The sequence below is a fragment of the Aspergillus ibericus genome, assembly GCF_003184845.1.
Source record: "Aspergillus ibericus CBS 121593 unplaced genomic scaffold BO80scaffold_25, whole genome shotgun sequence".
NCBI lineage: Eukaryota > Fungi > Ascomycota > Eurotiomycetes > Eurotiales > Aspergillaceae > Aspergillus > Aspergillus ibericus.
In genome coordinates, this window is record NW_020292123.1 from 310367 (window position 1) to 328432 (window position 18066).

The 18066-nt window shown below is 54.1% G+C and overlaps 9 protein-coding genes across 9 annotated transcripts; 4 read left to right on the forward strand and 5 right to left on the reverse strand.

Moving 5' to 3' along the window:
• Nucleotides 1–175: 175 nt before the first annotated feature.
• BO80DRAFT_426061 (FAD/NAD(P)-binding oxidoreductase) lies at nt 176–1786 on the reverse strand. Its single transcript, XM_025719668.1, has one exon. The coding sequence runs from the start codon at nt 1643–1645 to the stop codon at nt 281–283; it is 1365 nt and encodes a 454-aa protein (XP_025574318.1). The 5' UTR covers nt 1646–1786; the 3' UTR covers nt 176–280.
• Nucleotides 1787–2378: 592 nt separating this feature from the next.
• Nucleotides 2379–2996, forward strand: BO80DRAFT_317189 (YoaK family protein; the record flags this gene model as incomplete). The annotated part of the gene is made up of 1 exon (XM_025715083.1): nt 2379–2996. A coding segment is annotated over one exon (618 nt), but the record flags the coding sequence as incomplete, so codon positions are not given.
• A 2104-nt stretch (nt 2997–5100) lies between these two features.
• BO80DRAFT_409231 (MFS transporter) lies at nt 5101–6723 on the forward strand (the record flags this gene model as incomplete). The annotated part of the gene is made up of 4 exons (XM_025717877.1): nt 5101–5213; nt 5276–6299; nt 6362–6482; nt 6533–6723. 4 exons carry the CDS (start codon nt 5101–5103, stop codon nt 6661–6663), a joined length of 1389 nt encoding a protein of 462 aa, XP_025574320.1. The 3' UTR covers nt 6664–6723.
• Nucleotides 6724–7267: 544 nt separating this feature from the next.
• On the forward strand, nt 7268–8803 carry BO80DRAFT_409232 (uncharacterized protein; the record flags this gene model as incomplete). Its single annotated transcript, XM_025717878.1, has 2 exons — nt 7268–7424; nt 7518–8803. 2 exons carry the CDS (start codon nt 7268–7270, stop codon nt 8801–8803), a joined length of 1443 nt encoding a protein of 480 aa, XP_025574321.1.
• A 148-nt stretch (nt 8804–8951) lies between these two features.
• BO80DRAFT_111937 (uncharacterized protein) lies at nt 8952–9651 on the reverse strand. Its single transcript, XM_025713426.1, has one exon. It carries the CDS (start codon nt 9484–9486, stop codon nt 9100–9102), a length of 387 nt encoding a protein of 128 aa, XP_025574322.1. The 5' UTR covers nt 9487–9651; the 3' UTR covers nt 8952–9099.
• A 230-nt stretch (nt 9652–9881) lies between these two features.
• BO80DRAFT_502898 (uncharacterized protein) lies at nt 9882–10917 on the reverse strand (the record flags this gene model as incomplete). The annotated part of the gene is made up of 3 exons (XM_025724352.1): nt 9882–10331; nt 10518–10692; nt 10733–10917. The coding sequence occupies 3 exons, from the start codon at nt 10915–10917 to the stop codon at nt 9882–9884; spliced, it is 810 nt and encodes a 269-aa protein (XP_025574323.1).
• A 1400-nt stretch (nt 10918–12317) lies between these two features.
• Nucleotides 12318–13925, forward strand: BO80DRAFT_426063 (putative phosphatidylglycerol specific phospholipase). Its single transcript, XM_025719669.1, has one exon. It carries the CDS (start codon nt 12364–12366, stop codon nt 13849–13851), a length of 1488 nt encoding a protein of 495 aa, XP_025574324.1. The 5' UTR covers nt 12318–12363; the 3' UTR covers nt 13852–13925.
• BO80DRAFT_426064 (MFS transporter) lies at nt 13914–15913 on the reverse strand. The gene has a single exon (XM_025719670.1). The coding sequence runs from the start codon at nt 15778–15780 to the stop codon at nt 14011–14013; it is 1770 nt and encodes a 589-aa protein (XP_025574325.1). The 5' UTR covers nt 15781–15913; the 3' UTR covers nt 13914–14010.
• Nucleotides 15914–16515: 602 nt separating this feature from the next.
• On the reverse strand, nt 16516–17345 carry BO80DRAFT_426065 (uncharacterized protein). Its single transcript, XM_025719671.1, has one exon. The coding sequence runs from the start codon at nt 17146–17148 to the stop codon at nt 16642–16644; it is 507 nt and encodes a 168-aa protein (XP_025574326.1). The 5' UTR covers nt 17149–17345; the 3' UTR covers nt 16516–16641.
• Between the last annotated feature and the right edge of the window lie 721 nt (nt 17346–18066).

The window sequence follows — 18066 nt, forward strand, 5'->3', positions numbered from 1 at the left end:
AATAATCCATCTAGACTGCGGTATCTTGCATTTAAGTTTTAATATCAACCTCTGTTTCTCTACTTTTGTGGTGCTTAGCTGCAGGAGCAAAACGCCGGGTTCCAAGTTGCTGTAGGAAGTAGTGATGATTACTGACGTCCATTGCGTCTCTGCGGTGATGCATTCCGACATTCTCCTAAAGCAAAAGCGTTTGGTTTCAAAGCCTTTAACCCGTTGAAGTATCTTGTTCTAACATGTGTCTATACAATCCTCCAAAAAAACCGCCAAATCCCGCCTCAAATTACCGAATCCAACCCTGCGACCCGCCCCATGTTCCCTTGACCATCGAACTATAATACACCCAAGGAAAGAAATGCTTCTTCATATAATAAAATGCCCGGCGCGGAACCGCCTGATCAATGCCCAGCATGCCGAAGGTCTCCTTGGGTACTCCGCCATACTTAAACTCCACCAGCAGGACCTTCCCATATTCTGTCACAAGCGGACACGAAGTATACCCATCGTACCTGGCACTAGGCTCGTTTCCATCCATTACTCGCAAGAGATTTCTCACCAGCACCGGTGCCTGCGCAGCGACCGCAGCCATGGTCTTGGACGTCGGAAGGCTCGACGCATCACCAGCCGACCAGACATTCGCGTACCTCGTATGGCGCATGGTCGTCTCATCAACCTCCACGAAACCCGCCTCATTTGCCAGCGCACTATCTTTGACACAATCATGGGGCCCCATCTTCGGTACCACATGTAACAGGTCGAAATGCTTCCTCACCAAGCCATTCCCATTGAGTTGAGCGAATACCGCTGTATTCCCATCAATCTCCACCAAATCATGCTGGAACAGTCCTTCCACGCCATTCCCCCGTCGCAGCTCTTCCAACTTGGTGCTATATTTCGGCACCCCGAACATACCAGGCAGGCCCGTAGCGAAGCTTATCTGGATTTTTGACTGTGGCTGGTCAACGTTGTACAGTCCCCTCCGCTTCCAGTAGTCCAGCGCGAGCCACATCGCTTTCTGCGGCGCACCAGCGCATTTCACCACGCCTGTCGGTTGCGTGAACAATGCGACTCCCTGACGGAGTTGTTGAATGGTCCGGAAGACTTTGTCGCATGTATCGTAGCCGTAGATAGATGATACCATTGACTCTGGTGCTGCTAGTGCCTCGGGTAAGCCCTTGATCTTGTTATACTGGATCTGAATCCCGGGTACAACCACCAACTGTTCGTAGGTTACGCGGTCCCCGTTGGTTAGTGTAACGGTGTTGTCATCTGGGGTAAAGGTTCGGACTCCATCGTTATAGAACTTGAGATTAGGACCGATCAAGTCGTGCATCGGCCGTCGTAGCACTTCTTTCGTTTTTAGTCCGCCGCCGACTAACGTCCATCCGGGCTGGTAGTGATGCCAAGTCGCTGGGTCGATGATGGCGATGTCATGAGGAGTGAAACGACCTGAGCGAAGAAGTTGATGGCTGATTGCGAGACCGGCTGAGCCGCCGCCGATGACTATCACTTTGTGGTTGCGGCTAGAGGTCACTGGTGCGATGGTTGCGAAGGTCTGGGATTTCGGGATTTGTTGGTATTGAAGGCGCGGGCGCAGGACAGCTGACGAGGCTGTCTTTAGACTCTTGCGGAACATTGGCCGAGACATCTGCAGGTAGCAGTGGGTGTTGTTGATGTGAGAAGTGTGATGCTTGTAGGCAGATGAAGATGTTGAGTGGGCTTTATAAGCGGTGGCGGTGGGATCCGAGTCGCCGACTCACTGAAGCCCTATCTATACCCAGCTCCACATTCATTGAATCATTGATCCCTTAGGTAAATTCTTGCATCTATTGTTAATTCTTTTCTGCTAGTTACTAATATTAAATCATGCATCAACAATGGGCTATCCGTCTGTTCTAGAAACCTTAAACCCCACTCGATGTTTATTTTAATCCACCCTAGGTTATAGCGATAGATATCACATATCTTACTAGCTCTGCTCAATGTCACAAAATCTCTCATCATAATCTTTTTTTAGTATACAATTGTGCTTAGTATCGAACTATTGTCTTCCCTTTTGTCATATGTTCAACACGTCATTCAGACTGAAGATCGTATTCCCATGGCGGGTCAGACGGCGACTCAGGACCCTCGGCCGAGAGACTCCACTTGATCGCCGAAGAGACTTGACTCACCTTCACCAACCCTAACTTGATTTTATCACTCTAGTCACAATCCCTGTCATATAATCCTCTCGATCATGCGATTTTCTCCCACCTATCAATTCCCGCATGACTCTCCCCCCTCCCACCCCCCAAAGCCCTCCATCCCGCAAGCTCTACCCCCACTGGGGCTCCCTTCAAGATGACATCCGCGAAGACATCATCCTCGAGATCCAACTCCTCCTCCTCCTCTCCTTCGCCATCGGCATCCAAGACGCCGCCGCCTGGCCAACCTACGGCTGCTTCGCCTCCAACCAAACCGGCAACATGCTCTTCCTCGCCCTCGGCGGCGCCGGCCTCGCAACCACAGCCGACTACAACTTCCGCAATCTGGGGATGAGTCTCGGCGCGTTCGTCGCCGGCGGCCTCGTAATGGGCCAGATAGGCAACCTCGTCGGGGTGCGCAAGCGCGGCTGGTTACTGCTCTCGAGCCTGATTCAGACGGGGATGGTATTTGCAGCTGCGGCTATTGATGCGCGCGAGGATGGAGACTCCGCTGCGCTGCTGACGCTGTTTTTGTTGGCGTTTGCGTCCGGCGCGCAGGTGGCTATGGGTCGCGCGTTGAAGATCACGGATATCACAACTGCTATGGCGACGGCGGCGTATGTGGATGTTGTGATTGATCCGGGGATTCTTAGGAAATGTAATCGTGATCGAAACCGTCGGGTCTTGTTCCTGATGCTCTTGATGGCGGGGTGTTTTGTGGGTGCTGGTCTTGAGAAAGCGGCTGGGTCGTGTGTCACATTGATTATGAGTGGGGTTTGTAAGGCTGTTGTGACGGTGGTGTTTTTGTTTAATCAGAGGATGGAGAGCGCTTCCTAGTGATATATCATGGCTCGGTGGTTCACTGAGGGAGCCTTTGTTTTATGTACAAATTTCTAACGAAGTATAAATTGAATGATTGTGATATGTTAATATCTCTCTGATTTATCCTCTTGGGGCATGCATATTATTTATATCAAGATCAAGGGGGTAGAGTACATGCACGAACCACTTTCAGTTGAATTCCCTACGATGATAGTCAAAAGGCGAATTAGCCAGAGATTCTTGCTTTGAAAGCCGGTTATTAACACCGAAGCTGTTAGGTGAATTTGGTCTACTGCTCCACAGCAAAGGCCACTTCTGATTGATATTTAACCTCCCTATCGCATTGTATGAAAAATATCAATAACTTCCGAAGAAGTCTTTTGGAAACATAACTCTTGATTGCAGTGCCTGAACTGAATGGAGTTGGAGACGTTTTACGATATAAGTTTAGTATTCACACATTATACAGCGAAGTACACCCTTTTATGTGTCAATTTGGATAAATTTGAAGGAAACCAGAGTCCTGCTGCTGTAGAGCTACTCCACCGGCTCAAGGACGTTGGTAACTGGTCCAATGTCAGGTAGTAGCCCAGTAGGGTAGCCGATATACGAACCATGCAGATCACCGGTCTCTTCCCAATCGGACACGGTGTCATGGATTATTGAGTGCTCACAAAACGGGTGGAAATAATTGTCTTCACAGTCATTGCATCGAAACGTAAATGCAACCTGCTGTGGTTTGAGGACGCTATCGTCTCCAAGAGTATAGATCACAAGGCCTTCCGATCCTGTCGAAGCTAAGAGTATCGGAATTAGAAGACGGTATCAAGCAAGCCCTGTAAGATACGTACAGTCATTGGCGGTTACAGTATCTGTGAATGAAGTACCATCTGGGATGGTGTCCTGGATTTTACCAACCCGGCCATTTTGGAGATGGATCTGCCCCTCTACCCTTATGTGTATTAAAGGTTTCTTTGGTGGAGCTATACATGCATCTACCGAAACCCACAAGTAGACCAAAAGAGATCTTCTTTCCGGTCAAGCAAACTGACGGGGATAACAAATAGGTCTTGACATTTGCCTATCGATAAGTATTGCGGTAGAACGCCTAGATTAGAGCCACATAGTGCATATCGCGAGTCTCGAACCTACAATCCTGAATGCTATTGCTGCACATTGGTGTCTCCCGACTCCGTACACATTAAGTTCTTCGTTACGGTTTCGAATGCTCTCACTGTCTTTTCTGAGGTATGGGCCTCTGTCCATTACCCAAACCCGTGAGCCCATGGTTAGCCCATCGGTCACCAATCTACACAGTACAACAGATGGCGATACCAACCAAACCTCAAGAATATAATCCATGGCTCACTAAGTCCCATCAGCCATGATTCGAAAAGCCTACCCTCTTCCCGGGGATCAAGCCTACAGTCAGGTTCCTCGGACCACAATCGAAAAGAACTCCCCGTACATCCCCATGACTGGCCAAAAGCCATAGCAATGTGTGCCCCCAGTCTTAGCACGTTACGGTATCAATCACCCTTTTTCATCCGTCAACGGCTATTGCTGGGCGACCGGTCCCAGCTGTCACGACACCGCCCCCGATCGCTACCTGCAGCAGTGGCTGCATTCTAGAGCCACATTACGGACAACTAGTATGGCACCGCGACAGACAAAACGGGTCCAGCTGGCGATCACGCCGTATACAGAGAGAATCAGGTGGATTCTGGAATTATAGGTTTGTACTTCGATCATTGCAGATAAGCATGTCATGCAGGTCTAGCAACAGGTGAAGGCACGAATGAGCATACGGGAAACGTTGAAGAGGAAGAATGAGGCGACGGCGATATCTAGATGATCATAGCGCTATGCCTAGCACAGAAATCAATACATCCGAGAGACGAGGCTGACTTCGCCGATATAGTGGGGCCTCGGGTTTATCACACTGCCATGCATCCGCTTATCCGGTACAGACTGCATGGATCCGGGCTATAAATGGCTCGTTCCTTGAATAGCATTCAAAATCTAGACTGGTATGATACTAAATGACGAGATGGAATTTCCCGGTCTGTGTGGTAATGAGCCGAAGGAGGCGTCAATGACTTCGCCGGAAATCCCAGAGTGGGCAGATGACCCAGCCAACGCACAGAATTGGAGTGTGCGCAAGAAGATCTATAACACGGCCGTGCCTTCTGTTTTGTGTCTTCTCATGTGAGTGTGAATTTACAGATGATTAAACCCTACTGCTTGATCAAGCTAATTGGTATTCACAGATCCTTCGGACTTGCCATCTACTCCCCCTCTCACAGTCATGTGCAAGCTGCCTTCCACACCTCCTCCACGAAGTCTCTTCTCCCCTTCACCATGTATGTCTATGGACTGGCCTTCGGGCCCATGATTGCCGCCCCCATCAGCGAGACATATGGTCGACGCTATGTCTACCTGGTGATGACGCCCCTGGCCATGCTCTTCGTTCTCGGAGCCGGGTTCAGCAACAACCTGGCTAGCCTTGCGGTGTGCCGCTTGTTGGCCGGCATGTTCATCTCGGCTCCGCTGGCTGTTGGAGCCGGGACAATCATGGACATGTGGAGCGGCCCAGCAACCGGTCGCGGCGTGACGATTCTCATGACCATCGCCTTTATGGGACCCGCTCTCGGATCTTTGGTCGGCGGTTGGGTGGCCGAGTACAAAAGCTGGCGCTGGTCGCAGTGGACCACATTGTTCCTGGGAGCCGCCTGCTGGGCCTTTAGCCTCGGCGCGCAGGAGTCCTATTCCCACCCGATCCTCCGCCGTCGCGCCGCCAAACTAGGGCTATCCGTCCCTCCGAGCCCAGTTCCGCGCGGTCTTGCCGGCATCCGGATGATGTTTACTGTCACTCTAGCGCGGCCAGTCTACATGCTTCTGACCGAGCCCATTGTGGCTCTATGCTCGCTGTACTCCTCGCTCAATTTCTCAGTCCTGTTCTGTTTCCTCGCTTGTGTGCCACTCGTCTATACTGATGTCTATGGCTTCACTCCGGGCCAGTGTGGACTCGTTTTTATCTCTCTGGCACTCGGATGCGCCATCGGATGCCTCGGACTCCTTGTCACGGACCAATACACTATGGCTCAGCACCGACGACACTATCCTGAAGGGCTCAACCCCCCACCGGAACGAGTGCTATGGGGGGCGATGCTAGCTAGCCCGGTGATGCCAGCTGCGTTGTTCTGGTTTGCGTGGACGTCAACCCGCCATGTTCACTGGATGAGCAGCATCGTCGCCATTGGCCTTTTTGGTTGCTCCAATATCATGATTTTTGTGCGTCATCTTCGCTTACCCTTCTCGTTGTTACATCCAGCTGCTTACTGCTTTTGCCATAGGTATCAACCGCACTCTACCTCACACGAGTCTACGGAGCCACGTCCGGTGCTTCTGCATTGGCTGCCAATGGTCTACTGCGATACGGCATCGGCGGCTCGTTTCCGCTATTTACTTTGGCCAGTATGTTACTGTTCATTTTTTGTTCGGGATTTTAGATCTAACGACTTTAGTGTACCACAATCTGGGTTATAGCTGGGCGTCCAGCCTACTAGGGTTCCTAGCCGTGATCTTTGCGCCCCTGCCGTGGCTCTTTTTCCGCTGGGGAAGCCGAGTCCGACAGCATAGTGCATATACCTCGTGAGGGACCACGGGCGATTTCTGATCTGCATGTGGAATGTATGTTAACTTACGCCCGTTGTAGTCGTAATTGTGACAGATCAAGTCAATATTTACACTAGCCTCCAACCATGTTGTTGAAAGTATACAATTGTCGCAGATTAACGCTGCAGCATGAGTTATGTCCGTCCATTTTATAGTGAATAGCTCCAGGCCCTTACAGCTCCAGATCCTTATCTATACTTTTCATGTGCAATCAGTCCCTGGCATGCCACCACATGGTCGATGTAAAAGCCCCCGCGAGACTCCTCTTCGGGCGTGAGCGACGGTCCCACTAATTCGGCGAAGTGACCCACTATATCGCCGACTGGCGGGACAAGAATACGGGGCAGTAGAAGAAGGAATTCAAGTGGTACGATGCACAGGGTGGTCAATGATGACTGGCTGTGAGCAAGCATAGCCGTAGTACATTTAAGAGCGAGCACGAATTAAGCCTTAGGCTAAAATTGGAGAAACATGAGAAGAGGGAGTGAAGGCAATGGCTAGGGCATCGGAGGAAAGGATATTCCGAGCCCAGTGTGTTCCCCCTCGCTTCGGCTCTTCCCTCCCTTCAACTACACTTTCCCGCCATGGAACTGACTACCGCCGTTGCCTGTTTAAATTGTCGAGAAAGGCACCTCAAATGCGACGGGAATCCGGCAGGATGTGCTCGTTGTCAGTCCCTGAGTATTTCCTGCCGCTTTGTCGCCTCTCGTCGGGGACGCAAGACTCGCACAGCAATGCTGAGTCGATCCATTCTGCCAGTTGGCTCATTGTCACCAAGCAATTCCGTTTCTCAGCAGCAGACGCAGTTACAAGAGCCACAGTCCCAGGATCAAGATTCTCAGCAATATGGGCTCTTCATAGGCCGGGATCGAGGTCGGCAGTGGATCTCGCTTTACTATCTACACTTTCACCAGGCACACCCATTCCTTCCCCCAATGGAAGTTCTTCTGGAGATGGACCCTCCCACCTTCCTACTGGACATGATGGAGTTCATCAGTCTACATTACGTATCCCCTCAGCTTTTGCAAGACAACACTAAGATCCTCTTGGAGGCGGTGCAGGCGGCAGAGCTTACCGTTGAAAAGACGCAGGCGTTTCTTCTGCTGGCCATTGTGCAGCACGGGCGACAGCAACCCCACGAAGCCCGATCTTGTCTAGGTCAAGCCCTGCAAAGTGCGCTAGACTTGGGTCTGCACCGTCGCGAGGCCTCCGACGCGCTTAGCATGGAGGCGCCCTTCAGAGCCGACAGTCTCCGCCGCACCTGGTGGGAGATTTTCATCGTCGATGTGCTGCTCGCTGCAGTTCAGGTGGATGGGTACCTGCAGTTCGAGATGACAGAGACTCCTGATGTGCCACTTCCCTGCTCATCAGAAGAGTATGAAGTCGGCTGTATCATGAATCCTCTCCCTCCTACCCTTGCCGACCTGGAGCAAAATAGCATGTTCTGCGGTGATGTCGAATTCTCCCCGGCCGCCTATCGAATCGAGGCTGCTATAATGCTACGGAGATGCATGCGCGCAGGCCAGACACATGTCGCCCAGGAAACCCTGGATGTGCTCAGCGCCGCCATCACCGCTTGGTTCCATCGACTGCCATCGAGTCGACGCTCTATTCTCCAGTCGAGCGGCGTCCTGGACGAGATGATGATGCAGGCTGTGATGTTAATGCACTGCGCCAGCATTTATCTCCACTTTTCTCGCTCTGGTCTACTGGTGTATCTGCCCGTCACTGGCCGTATCCTCTGCTCATCGCCACCGTCTTTCATCACCACCTCCGCCTACCCTCAACTACACACTGCAAAGGTGGCCGAGGGTGCCACACAACTATCCAAATTGGCATCTTTGTCCACCTCGGTCGCCAACCATACTCCGTTTTTCGGCTGCACGCTTGTCCTGAGCTCCGTCATCCAGATCGCAGTCATGCTTAGCGATGGGCCGCACCCATCCGGGGCTAGACAGCAGTATCTGGCTCTTAACCTGGCGGTCCTCAGGTCGATGGGCGAGACATGGCCCATTGCTGCGAGTGCCATGTCACGAATCCGCCAGGCGGTAATCGAGGTACACACGGCCGTTTCGTGTGACACGCGGCCATTGCTAGACGTGCTTTCTCCTTTGGCCTGAGATTAGGTCCTTACCCTAGACGCAATCGTCCACTGTTGCACTCCGTCGAGGCCGAGCTCATTTGCCACCTGAACCCTGGCGGAGAGCATCCCCCTTAAATCACTTAATGACAGCAAGGAGAGCCAGGAAGACTTGTCGCATTGTCCTGTGACGACACACTAAGCCATCCTGCTATATCTGATCTTCTCATTGATGCAAAGCAGCAGTGGCAGTAACAGCTCTCGCCCCCTCCCACAATCCGATCGACATATCCTCTCCGTACTCGTAGAAACCTGTCTTCGTAGCCGCATCTTCTACTACCCACGAATGCGAGCGCGATACCAGGCGATCGACTCCGACGCTTGTATCTGGGTAGGGGTAGAGGAGGTTAAACGGCGGGTTGGCCATGTACAAGGTGTCGCGATGGTGTGAGCGGAACCTAGTGGCTGAAGAACAGACCAAGGAAACGGTCTTGCGACTTTCAGATCTGCAGATCCCCATGCCTGATGGTCGGCATTTATGGGAAGCACGATCGAATGCAGACTTGGCGCGCCTGCTGCAGATGGAGGCGAGCCATCGAGGTGTCCAGTCGGATGGCTGCGATGAGGGGAGTTGGATCTCGACAAGTGGGGTTCTAGATGGGATGGAGAGCTGGTGTTACGATTAAACACTGACATGAGATGACTGAGATGCGGCCTGAGCATTAAGCACTACAGTATATGGCTCAACGTCAATCAACGAATACCTTAATGACCTCTCCACCATGGCGCCAACAGCACATCTTCTCGCTGATCGTCTCCTCCAAGACCCTCTCGGATCCGACTGATTCTCAAGACTCGAGAAACTGAATCTATCGCAACTAGCTCTTTATCTGCATCAGATACTCTGTCTATTTGTATCCACGTATTTCACGGCTTGTTTTGTGGGGAACGCACAACCGACTCCCTAGTAGCAACACAACGGCCACATGTCTTCTTGCGGATCACGGGGGTCCGTGCTTTCCCTCTAAAGCAGTGCTAACCTGTATCATATTGTGAGTCTTGGTATGTACTATGTACATGTCACTAACAGAGTATTAACCTGTACACTGACCTCCAGGTCACAGCCGAGGCACTCCAAGCTTCCCTGTCCAATCCGCCACGGCAGCCGGAGTGACGAGCTCATGATCAAGGGTGGCAGCCACGCAGTAGGTGTGTTCCCGGGGTGGATTGGCCGGCCAGATACTATCCGTAGGGAAGCCGGGCATTAATGGGGGTTGCAGCACCCCGAGAATATCATACTCGCCATTCTTGTGCCACAATGGAAGGGCATCGCATTGATCGCACCAGCCCCCTACTGTAGCTATTCCAGCGGGAAGTGGGAGGGTGACATGCCGTCCATAAAAGTCGATGCTGGCATCAGAGGGTGGGAGCTTCTGCAGCTCCAGGAGGAACTTTATCAGCCCGAAGCACAGGTTGGCACCGGAACTATTCCCGGCCAGAATAATCTTGTTTGCTGGGACGGCACGATAAGATGCCCCAGCTGGGGGAATAGAGCAGGCTCGCATATGCTAGTATGGTATCCAGGATCGGAGCCGGAAAAGTATGCTTTGGCACCAGGCGATATTTAATGGAAGCCACAGGCGCTTTGGTCATCTTTGCCAGGCGAGCCGATGCCGCTCGGTACTGGGCTGGGCTGCCGAAGCTGGGAGTGTTAGTGCTGTGCTGCTGCGGGTACTGCTGGGGAATGTTCTTACTAGAGGCCACCTCCGTGGATTTAGAGGATTGATTGTCATCTCGCTGTCGTATTCCTTCAGAAGATCACCAAGCTTCTCTTCTGTAACATCCGACTCGGGTACATCATTATTGGCTTTCTCCTGACTTCCAATAAATTTCACCCCCACATCTATGATTGGAGTATCCTCGAGTGATCTGGTGATAGTCTTGCTTAAGACGGTCGATAACTCTATACAACGCATCTCTGATGCTGCAACTGGCGGGGGCCGGGAAGACAGTTCTGCTGATCCAAACGCCTCCGCGAGCCGGGGGATCACGAGAGCTCTCCCGTTGTAACTGTGTGATGGGCGTCCATGGTGAAGCACGGTACTTCTCACCGGCGCGTTTCACCAACTTTCGTTGCTCTGCAGGGGTACCCATGGTGATGATGATCAATCGATGTGCGTCTTGTTGCTCTATCTTTTTGCTTCCATTGTCCAGTTCAATATTAGGCAGCTGCTTGTCAGGGGCGATAAAGTGAGATATGATGTTATTGATAGACAAATGGACAGATGCCTGAACTGGAAATCCAGGCGCCCATCCAGATACCCATCCATGGCACCGTCTGTCATGTGACCTGTCAGCTTCGTCATCCAGTTATTCATGACCTAGTCCTTTGAATTCATGTTATTTAGATAGAGTTATCTTACTCCGCGGCATCTTCCGGTGCGATAATAGCCCCACCCGGTGTCGGCTCAGAAAGGAGAGACCGTGCTGCGAATGAGGGCCGATGGGAGGTCTCACATGAAGATCGAGCTAGATAGTCATCCTGACAACTTGGATGTGCAGCTAGATCCGAGACATTCCGGTTGTCCACAAGGATCTTCAAGTCGCTCCACCATCTTTATGAAGGCTCAGGGGCCTTATCCTATCATATCCCGAATGATGATCCTATCACAGGCAAGGCCACGATTGAAATGGTCTGACCCGCCTTCAAGCTTTGATTTGATCGGAGAGATGGAGCTCCGTGGCAAATCGGGTATCAAGCATTCAATCCTTGTGAACTGGCGATTTTCTGATAGCACCACGTGAATAATCAAATCAGAGAATCGGTTTCGCTTCCGATCAATGTCACCAAGCGGATTACAGAGCCCTGCCTACACCACATTATCGGCGGGCCCTAGAGATCGATACATGCATGCGCAGATGACACCCAGCTTCTAACACGGACAAAATAATCCACATGGCTGCGTGATTATCGAATGATACTCTAGGGCTTAGAGACGTGCATGGACGGTTTAACGTGCGGAGAATCAGAGACAACCACGCATACCACCGCCACATGGGATGATTACACCGACACTACTTGAGTAGGGAATGTTAGTACCACACCGACATTCTCAGCAGAGATGAACCTTGCAAGCATCCGGCCTCAGATGAGGCCACATGTCGTGGTGACCAGTGTTGCGAACGCTCGGCACTTTCACGGTTGACATGATACCAAGCCCTGCAGAGGTGAGGAAATGGCGATAATCACACCTTGGCTGTGCCACGACCGATGGTAGAAGATGGACCCTGCGTCCCCGCAAAATTGCCGCCTGCCGAGCCGCGTGGGCCAATCATGGCGCCCTCCGCGGGCACCATCCTATCCGGGCTAGCCTGGTGGGGCCCTCCCGTGTCCCGCGGGGTCTCAGCCAATAGAATACGATCATCCCGGCATGCGATCGAAAGATTGGCCGGCAATCGGCCCAGCCAGCCAGGCCCCGCGTGCATGTCACTGAATACCCACCGACCTCCACGGGAACCTGGCAAGATACTCCTCCCATTCATCCCTCGTCGTACAATCGTGGTACAATTGTGTATACCCTCATCCCCGTTCGCAGCAACATGCAGCCCAGATCATCGCCGGATGCACGTGGGACGCCGCGTCCGGAGGAACGACGTCCACTGCTGGGACCCGACGGTGAAGTCGTACACTATGAACTCGACGACGACATAAATGCGCCCCGGCGAGCACCGCCCACATGGCGGTCCACCTGGGGCAAGACTGTAGCCATCACGGCGCTCTTCCTGATTATGGGCATTCTCCTCGTCCTGGCCTTTTTCTTCCTAGGCTGGGGCATCACCGGCCTACCACATGGCCCGTCCACGCCATCCCCGCAGGGCCCCATCAAGAACGTGGTGGTCCTCGTCCAAGAGAACCTCTCCTTCGATACCTACGCCGGCGGTCTCACCTACCACCCCCACATCGACGGCCTCGTGAACCGGACCTACTGCAACCCATCCAACATCGACGACCCCAACTCCCACACCGTCTGTGCCAAACCCACCGCCCAAAACGTCGCCCCCGACGACCCCGACCACTCCATCGCCGGCGGCGCCATGCAAGTCTACAGCACCTACCATCCCAACCACACCAGCCACCCCACCATGCAAGGCTTCGTAACCGAGCAAATCCGCGCCTACGGCATCGACCGGGACCTCTCCCGCGCCGCCGAAGTCATCAACTACTACGCCCCCGACCACGTCCCCGTCCTCAACGCCATGGCGCAAAACTTCGTCCTCTTCGACGCCTGGTTCGCCGCCGTCCCCGGCCCCACGAACCCTAACCGCGCCTACCTCACCTCCGGCACCAGCCACGGCCACGGCATGAACGACATCGACTTCCTCACTTCCTCCCTGCCCCAGGTCTCCATCTTCGAACAGCTCTCCGCCCACAACATCTCCTGGATCAATTACTCCAACACGACGGGCTTCCTCCCAGACGCCCTCTTCTACCGATGGACGGCCCAGACGGGCAAGGGTGAGACGCACATCAAACCCATCGACCGATTCTACCACGACGCCAAAACCGGCTCCCTTCCCCAATTCACCTGGATTAACCCGGAATGCTGCTCCTACATGTCCTTCCATCCGCCATCCCCGATTAACATGGGCGAGGGTTTCATTAAGAGTATCTACGAAGCCCTCCGTGCCTCGCCCCAATGGAACGAAACCCTCTTCATCCTGACCTTTGACGAACACGGCGGATTCGCCGACCACGTCGCGCCTCCGGACAACGTGCCCCCCGGCGACGAGCACACCCACCAGGAGTGGGCACTCGACGGCAGTCAAATTGAGTTCAAATTCGACCGCTTAGGCATCCGGGTCCCGACACTGCTGATGTCGCCCTGGGTCGGCCAGGGCGTGGTGCAGAATCGACCGACCGATCAGCCGAATGATTTCACTCATACGTCGATTCTCAAGTATGTGGCGGAGTTGTGGGGGTTGCCTGTCTTGACCCCGAGGGTCGCCTGGTCGCCGAGTTTGGGGGGACTGATAACGGGGGTGTGGCGGGATACCCCGGAGAAGTTGCCCGAGCCGGCGGATTTCTGATGTGATCGAATGGTGTTTTTATGACTGGTCTTACGTTATATAGTATTGGTTATGGCACATGGTATATGCACTCGAATTATCCATTATCTCTGTAGTACAAACAAGGTATCTAACAAGGGTATCAAACTCCCTCTACACAACCCCTCATAGCAGCAGCACCTACAACCCAAACAACCGCTTCCCCCTCTCCTTCGTCGACATCGACATCGACCGTGACCGCTGCGTAATGGCCGAATTCCTCGTATTCACGCGATCAATATCATACGGATTCGCCTCGTACTGCCGCTCCGCCTCCTCACTCGACTCCGACATCGTAGCCACTGACTCCGCCCGCTCCCGATCCACCGTCTCATCCACTCCATCCGCCACGGCCATCGCCTCCCCCTGACTCTTTTCCGGGGTCAGCGACTTCTCCGCCAACTTCCGCACAAAGGCATCCGACTCGCCGGCATATTTACACTTGCGTCGAATCGCAGCCCCATATTTATAGAAAATAAACGGGAACGGTAAACACGCCAGCGAGAGAAACGCCGGAATGCACGACGCCCAATGAATCCCCAGATTCTGATACATGTAGGTGGTGAAGAGCGGGAACCCCGCCCCGAAACAACTCCGGATGATGGAATTCGCGGCCAGCACGGACGCCGCGTAGATGGTATACGCGTCGATGAGATACGACATGATATTGAGAAAGACGAGGACCATGCCGAAGCCGAAGGGCGCGGCGGCAATGATGCTGACGATCCAGTGGATGGAGGGCCCGTTGGTCCAGGCGAACCAGAAGAGGCCGATCGGGATGGTGATGCTGCCGATCATGGTGGGGGGGAGGCGCGCCTCGGGGGGCGCGAACCCCCGGTGTTGGGTGTGGCAGCGTTTGTAGCGTTTGTTGTCGAACATGTTGTAGGCCACGGCGGACATCATCCCCACCATGACACCCAGGAAGGGCAGGCTGCCGATGCCTTCGCTCCAGTGACGGAGTTCTTGGTAGACGATGGGGAAGGCGTCGAAGAGCATGTAGAGTGTGCCGTAGACGATGGCCATGTAGGTGGAGAGGAGGAGGACGATGGGTTCGGCGAAGAGGAGGATCCAGGGCCGGAGAAGGGCCGCGCCGAAGGCACTGCGGATGGAGACGCGGCCGCGTTCGAGGTCCAGTTTGCTGATGTAGACGTTGCCCGTGAGGGAGGTGAGTCGGGCGGCGCGTTTGCGGAGGAGGACGGGCGCGTAGGTTTCCGGTACGATGAGGCATTGGATGATCCAGATGAGGCCCGTGAAGGTGGCCAGGAAGCCTTCCACCCATTTCCAGCCGGCGTGTTCGCCGAGGAATCCCCCGATGACGGGGCCGAGGGTTGGGCCCAGGAATGGGCTGCCGGCGAAGACGCTCATGGCCAGGCCGCGCTCCTCGGCCGGGAAGACGTCGGCGATGAGCCCCCCGGCGTTGGTGAGGGGGCTGGAGCCGAAGGAGCCGGCGAAGAAGCGCAGGATGATGAGGGTCCAGGGGTTGGGGGCGCCGGTGGCACCGGCGCTGAAGACGGAGAGGCCCATGTAGGAGACGCAGAAGACGAGTTGACGGCCGATGAGTTCGCTGAGGGGCGCCCAGAAGAGGGGGCCGATGGCGAAGCCGAGCACGAACAGGGAGACGCCGAGGGTGGCGACCTCGGTGCTGATGTGGAAGTGCTCAATCACTTGGTCGATGCTCCCGGCGTAGGCGGAGGAGGCCATGGAGACGCCAAAGGTGGCAAAGGCGGCGATGATGGTGTAGACCCATTTCATCGTCGGGTTGAAGAGCATGGGGTTGCGGGGGTCATGGGGGATCCATTCCACCACGAAGGGATCGGCTTCCGTCCCGGACCCGGCATAGGGATAGTCGATGATCTCCGGGGTGACGACACTCTGGTCGATGATCAGACGCCAGTGTGGAATCTTGGCCATGATGTGGGTGGCAGGGAGAGTTGAGACATGGTGCGGCGGCCTGCCATCGGGGGGGTCCCATGGTATAAGAAGGATGGGGATGGGTGATTGGGGGCCTGGGATGGCGTGTTTGAATTTTCTTAGGTAGTATCCAACGGGCACGATGACATGATCCGGCTATGCAGGAGGGTCCTGATTCCGTTGCACGAATGGGAGACCTGGTCGAATGGCGATGCTGGTCGAGCTCCACTGAGATTCACGGCTCCACCGAGTGGAGTTCATCGGCTTGTGAGTTCGGCAACCCGAGGCCGTGCGAACCGAGGCTGCCCGGCTTGGTATTGCTGTCACAGACGCAGTACCTGGAGGCATCGGAACATTTGTGAGATCTGATGCAGTCCCGTTGCAAAGAACTTTGTACGGAGTATACGGAGTACTCCATAGATACATAGTAGCAGAAGCTATGCAATCGCCGCTAGCCGATCAATTCCTGGCAACGACTTGTGCAGCCGATCGTCTGCATAACGGATACGTCGGATACACTATACCATACGGAATACTCCGTACATACCGACCTCAATACAGAATACCATCTCGACACGAACCTCGGCCAAGACAGCGGTACCTGGCGATCCATCGGTGGATCAAAGCTTCATTCGGAGTCCCATCGCGCTTGCGCAGCCTCCGGAACCTTCGGCTTTATGTAGTCTCGCCTATGGTTTGGTGGAACCTATCTCCTGGATGGGCTGGAAGATAATTCCGCGAGTCGATCTTGTCATTGGTCATAACACTAAAAAAATGTTGGCATTGATGTAAGTACAGTCGACTCATCATTCATCTCAACCTTCCCACACTTCTATGTCCATACACGCCCCAATCGAGGAATTACCAATGCCACTTCATCCCCAGCCGCTGAAAGTAGGTGAACAGCGCCCCCCGAGGCACATACCCCGCATAGGTAGACTGCCACCGGGCCGCAAACGACCCCGCGATCGGCCCTAACTCGCCAAACCCTAGCACCTCCAGCACCCACGGGAGGAGAATCGCCAACACCCCCAATGCCAGCAGAGTGGTGAACACGGGGTGCTCCTCCGCAAACCCCGCCGCTGCTTCTTTGGCTTTAACTAGCGCGTCGCTGGCCGGACGGGCCATGTCGGCGCCCGCTTGGATGGCGTCGTCCAAGCCGCGCAGGATGGCCTGCGCGAGAGAGTCAGTCCATCCGCTGATGGAGATGATTTCGTTCACGTCTTTGTGGATGCTCTCGATGGTTTCCCCGGTGATGAGCGTGGTGACAATGTCGGATGCCACGGAGGGAGAGGGGCGCACGTTGCGTTCGGAAATATCAGCCGATGAGCCCAGCAGACACTCGAGAATGGACTGGATTATGGCCATGTTCGGCAGGTGGTAAGAACGGAAGTATGCTTTATCAGAGTAAGGTGTTTGGTAGAAAAAGGGAGGGGGAGGTGGTGGAAGAAACCACTGACAGCCGCCGGAATTTATAGGCGGACGACGGGCCAACGGCGCAGACCACACAGCCAACAATAAAATCGTCCAGTGAGGGCGCCTTGAGGGCAGCCTTGCGGTTCAGCTCATCGGGGTGGTTGGTTGACTGCTACGCGCTGGCTGCAGTCATGATTAAGTAACCGCCAGCCCACCTGAACCAATAGAACTCCGATTGCCACCATTCAATGACAACAGATTGAACCAACGGCTGCCCTAAACTCCAGGCCAATCAGATGGCCTTAGGATTCAAGATTCGACGTGAGCCCTCATGTCGTTCATGTCGGAACATCTACCAGGATATGGGGCCTTACTCAGCACTTAATTTCAGACCTAATTAATGCCTTATACAATGACGCAGGTATCCTTCTCATTCAGAGTCATCGTTGGCAATGCATCGGGGTCTGCTGGTCCGGACAGCTGACCTTCACCAGTTTCCAGGGATAATTCCGAGGGACGACCCGGCATCTAACAGCATTTGCTGACGACGAGCAAGCTGAACCTCGTCACTCATCATCATGAGTGTAGCCCGTCGAGCCTGATGCGAGTCGGGTGCCACCAGTCGACGTCCGCAACTCCAACCCGGTGAGCTCAGGAGTCCACGATGTTGATCGCATTTGCGTGGAGACACGCTGCCCATTGCGCGTATCCTGGGGAAGCGTGGTCCCAAGGCCAATGGCACGCCCGGGGAAAGGTGCTACATTCCGGAATGTGGACGATGATATCATGCCACCGTTGCGAGGGTGCTAGCCTTATGAGCAAGAATCGGTCCAGAGCTCCTTTCGAAGTCTATATGCCGGGCAGCCGTCA

What these genes read in the sequence shown, in the direction of transcription:
- BO80DRAFT_426061 (XM_025719668.1), bottom strand. Translation starts at nt 1,645, where the DNA reads ATGTCTCGGCCAATGTTCCGCAAGAGTCTAAAGACAGCCTCGTCAGCT.
- BO80DRAFT_111937 (XM_025713426.1), bottom strand. Translation starts at nt 9,486, where the DNA reads ATGCTCAGGCCGCATCTCAGTCATCTCATGTCAGTGTTTAATCGTAAC.
- BO80DRAFT_426063 (XM_025719669.1), top strand. Translation starts at nt 12,364, where the DNA reads ATGCAGCCCAGATCATCGCCGGATGCACGTGGGACGCCGCGTCCGGAG.
- BO80DRAFT_426064 (XM_025719670.1), bottom strand. Translation starts at nt 15,780, where the DNA reads ATGGCCAAGATTCCACACTGGCGTCTGATCATCGACCAGAGTGTCGTC.
- BO80DRAFT_426065 (XM_025719671.1), bottom strand. Translation starts at nt 17,148, where the DNA reads ATGGCCATAATCCAGTCCATTCTCGAGTGTCTGCTGGGCTCATCGGCT.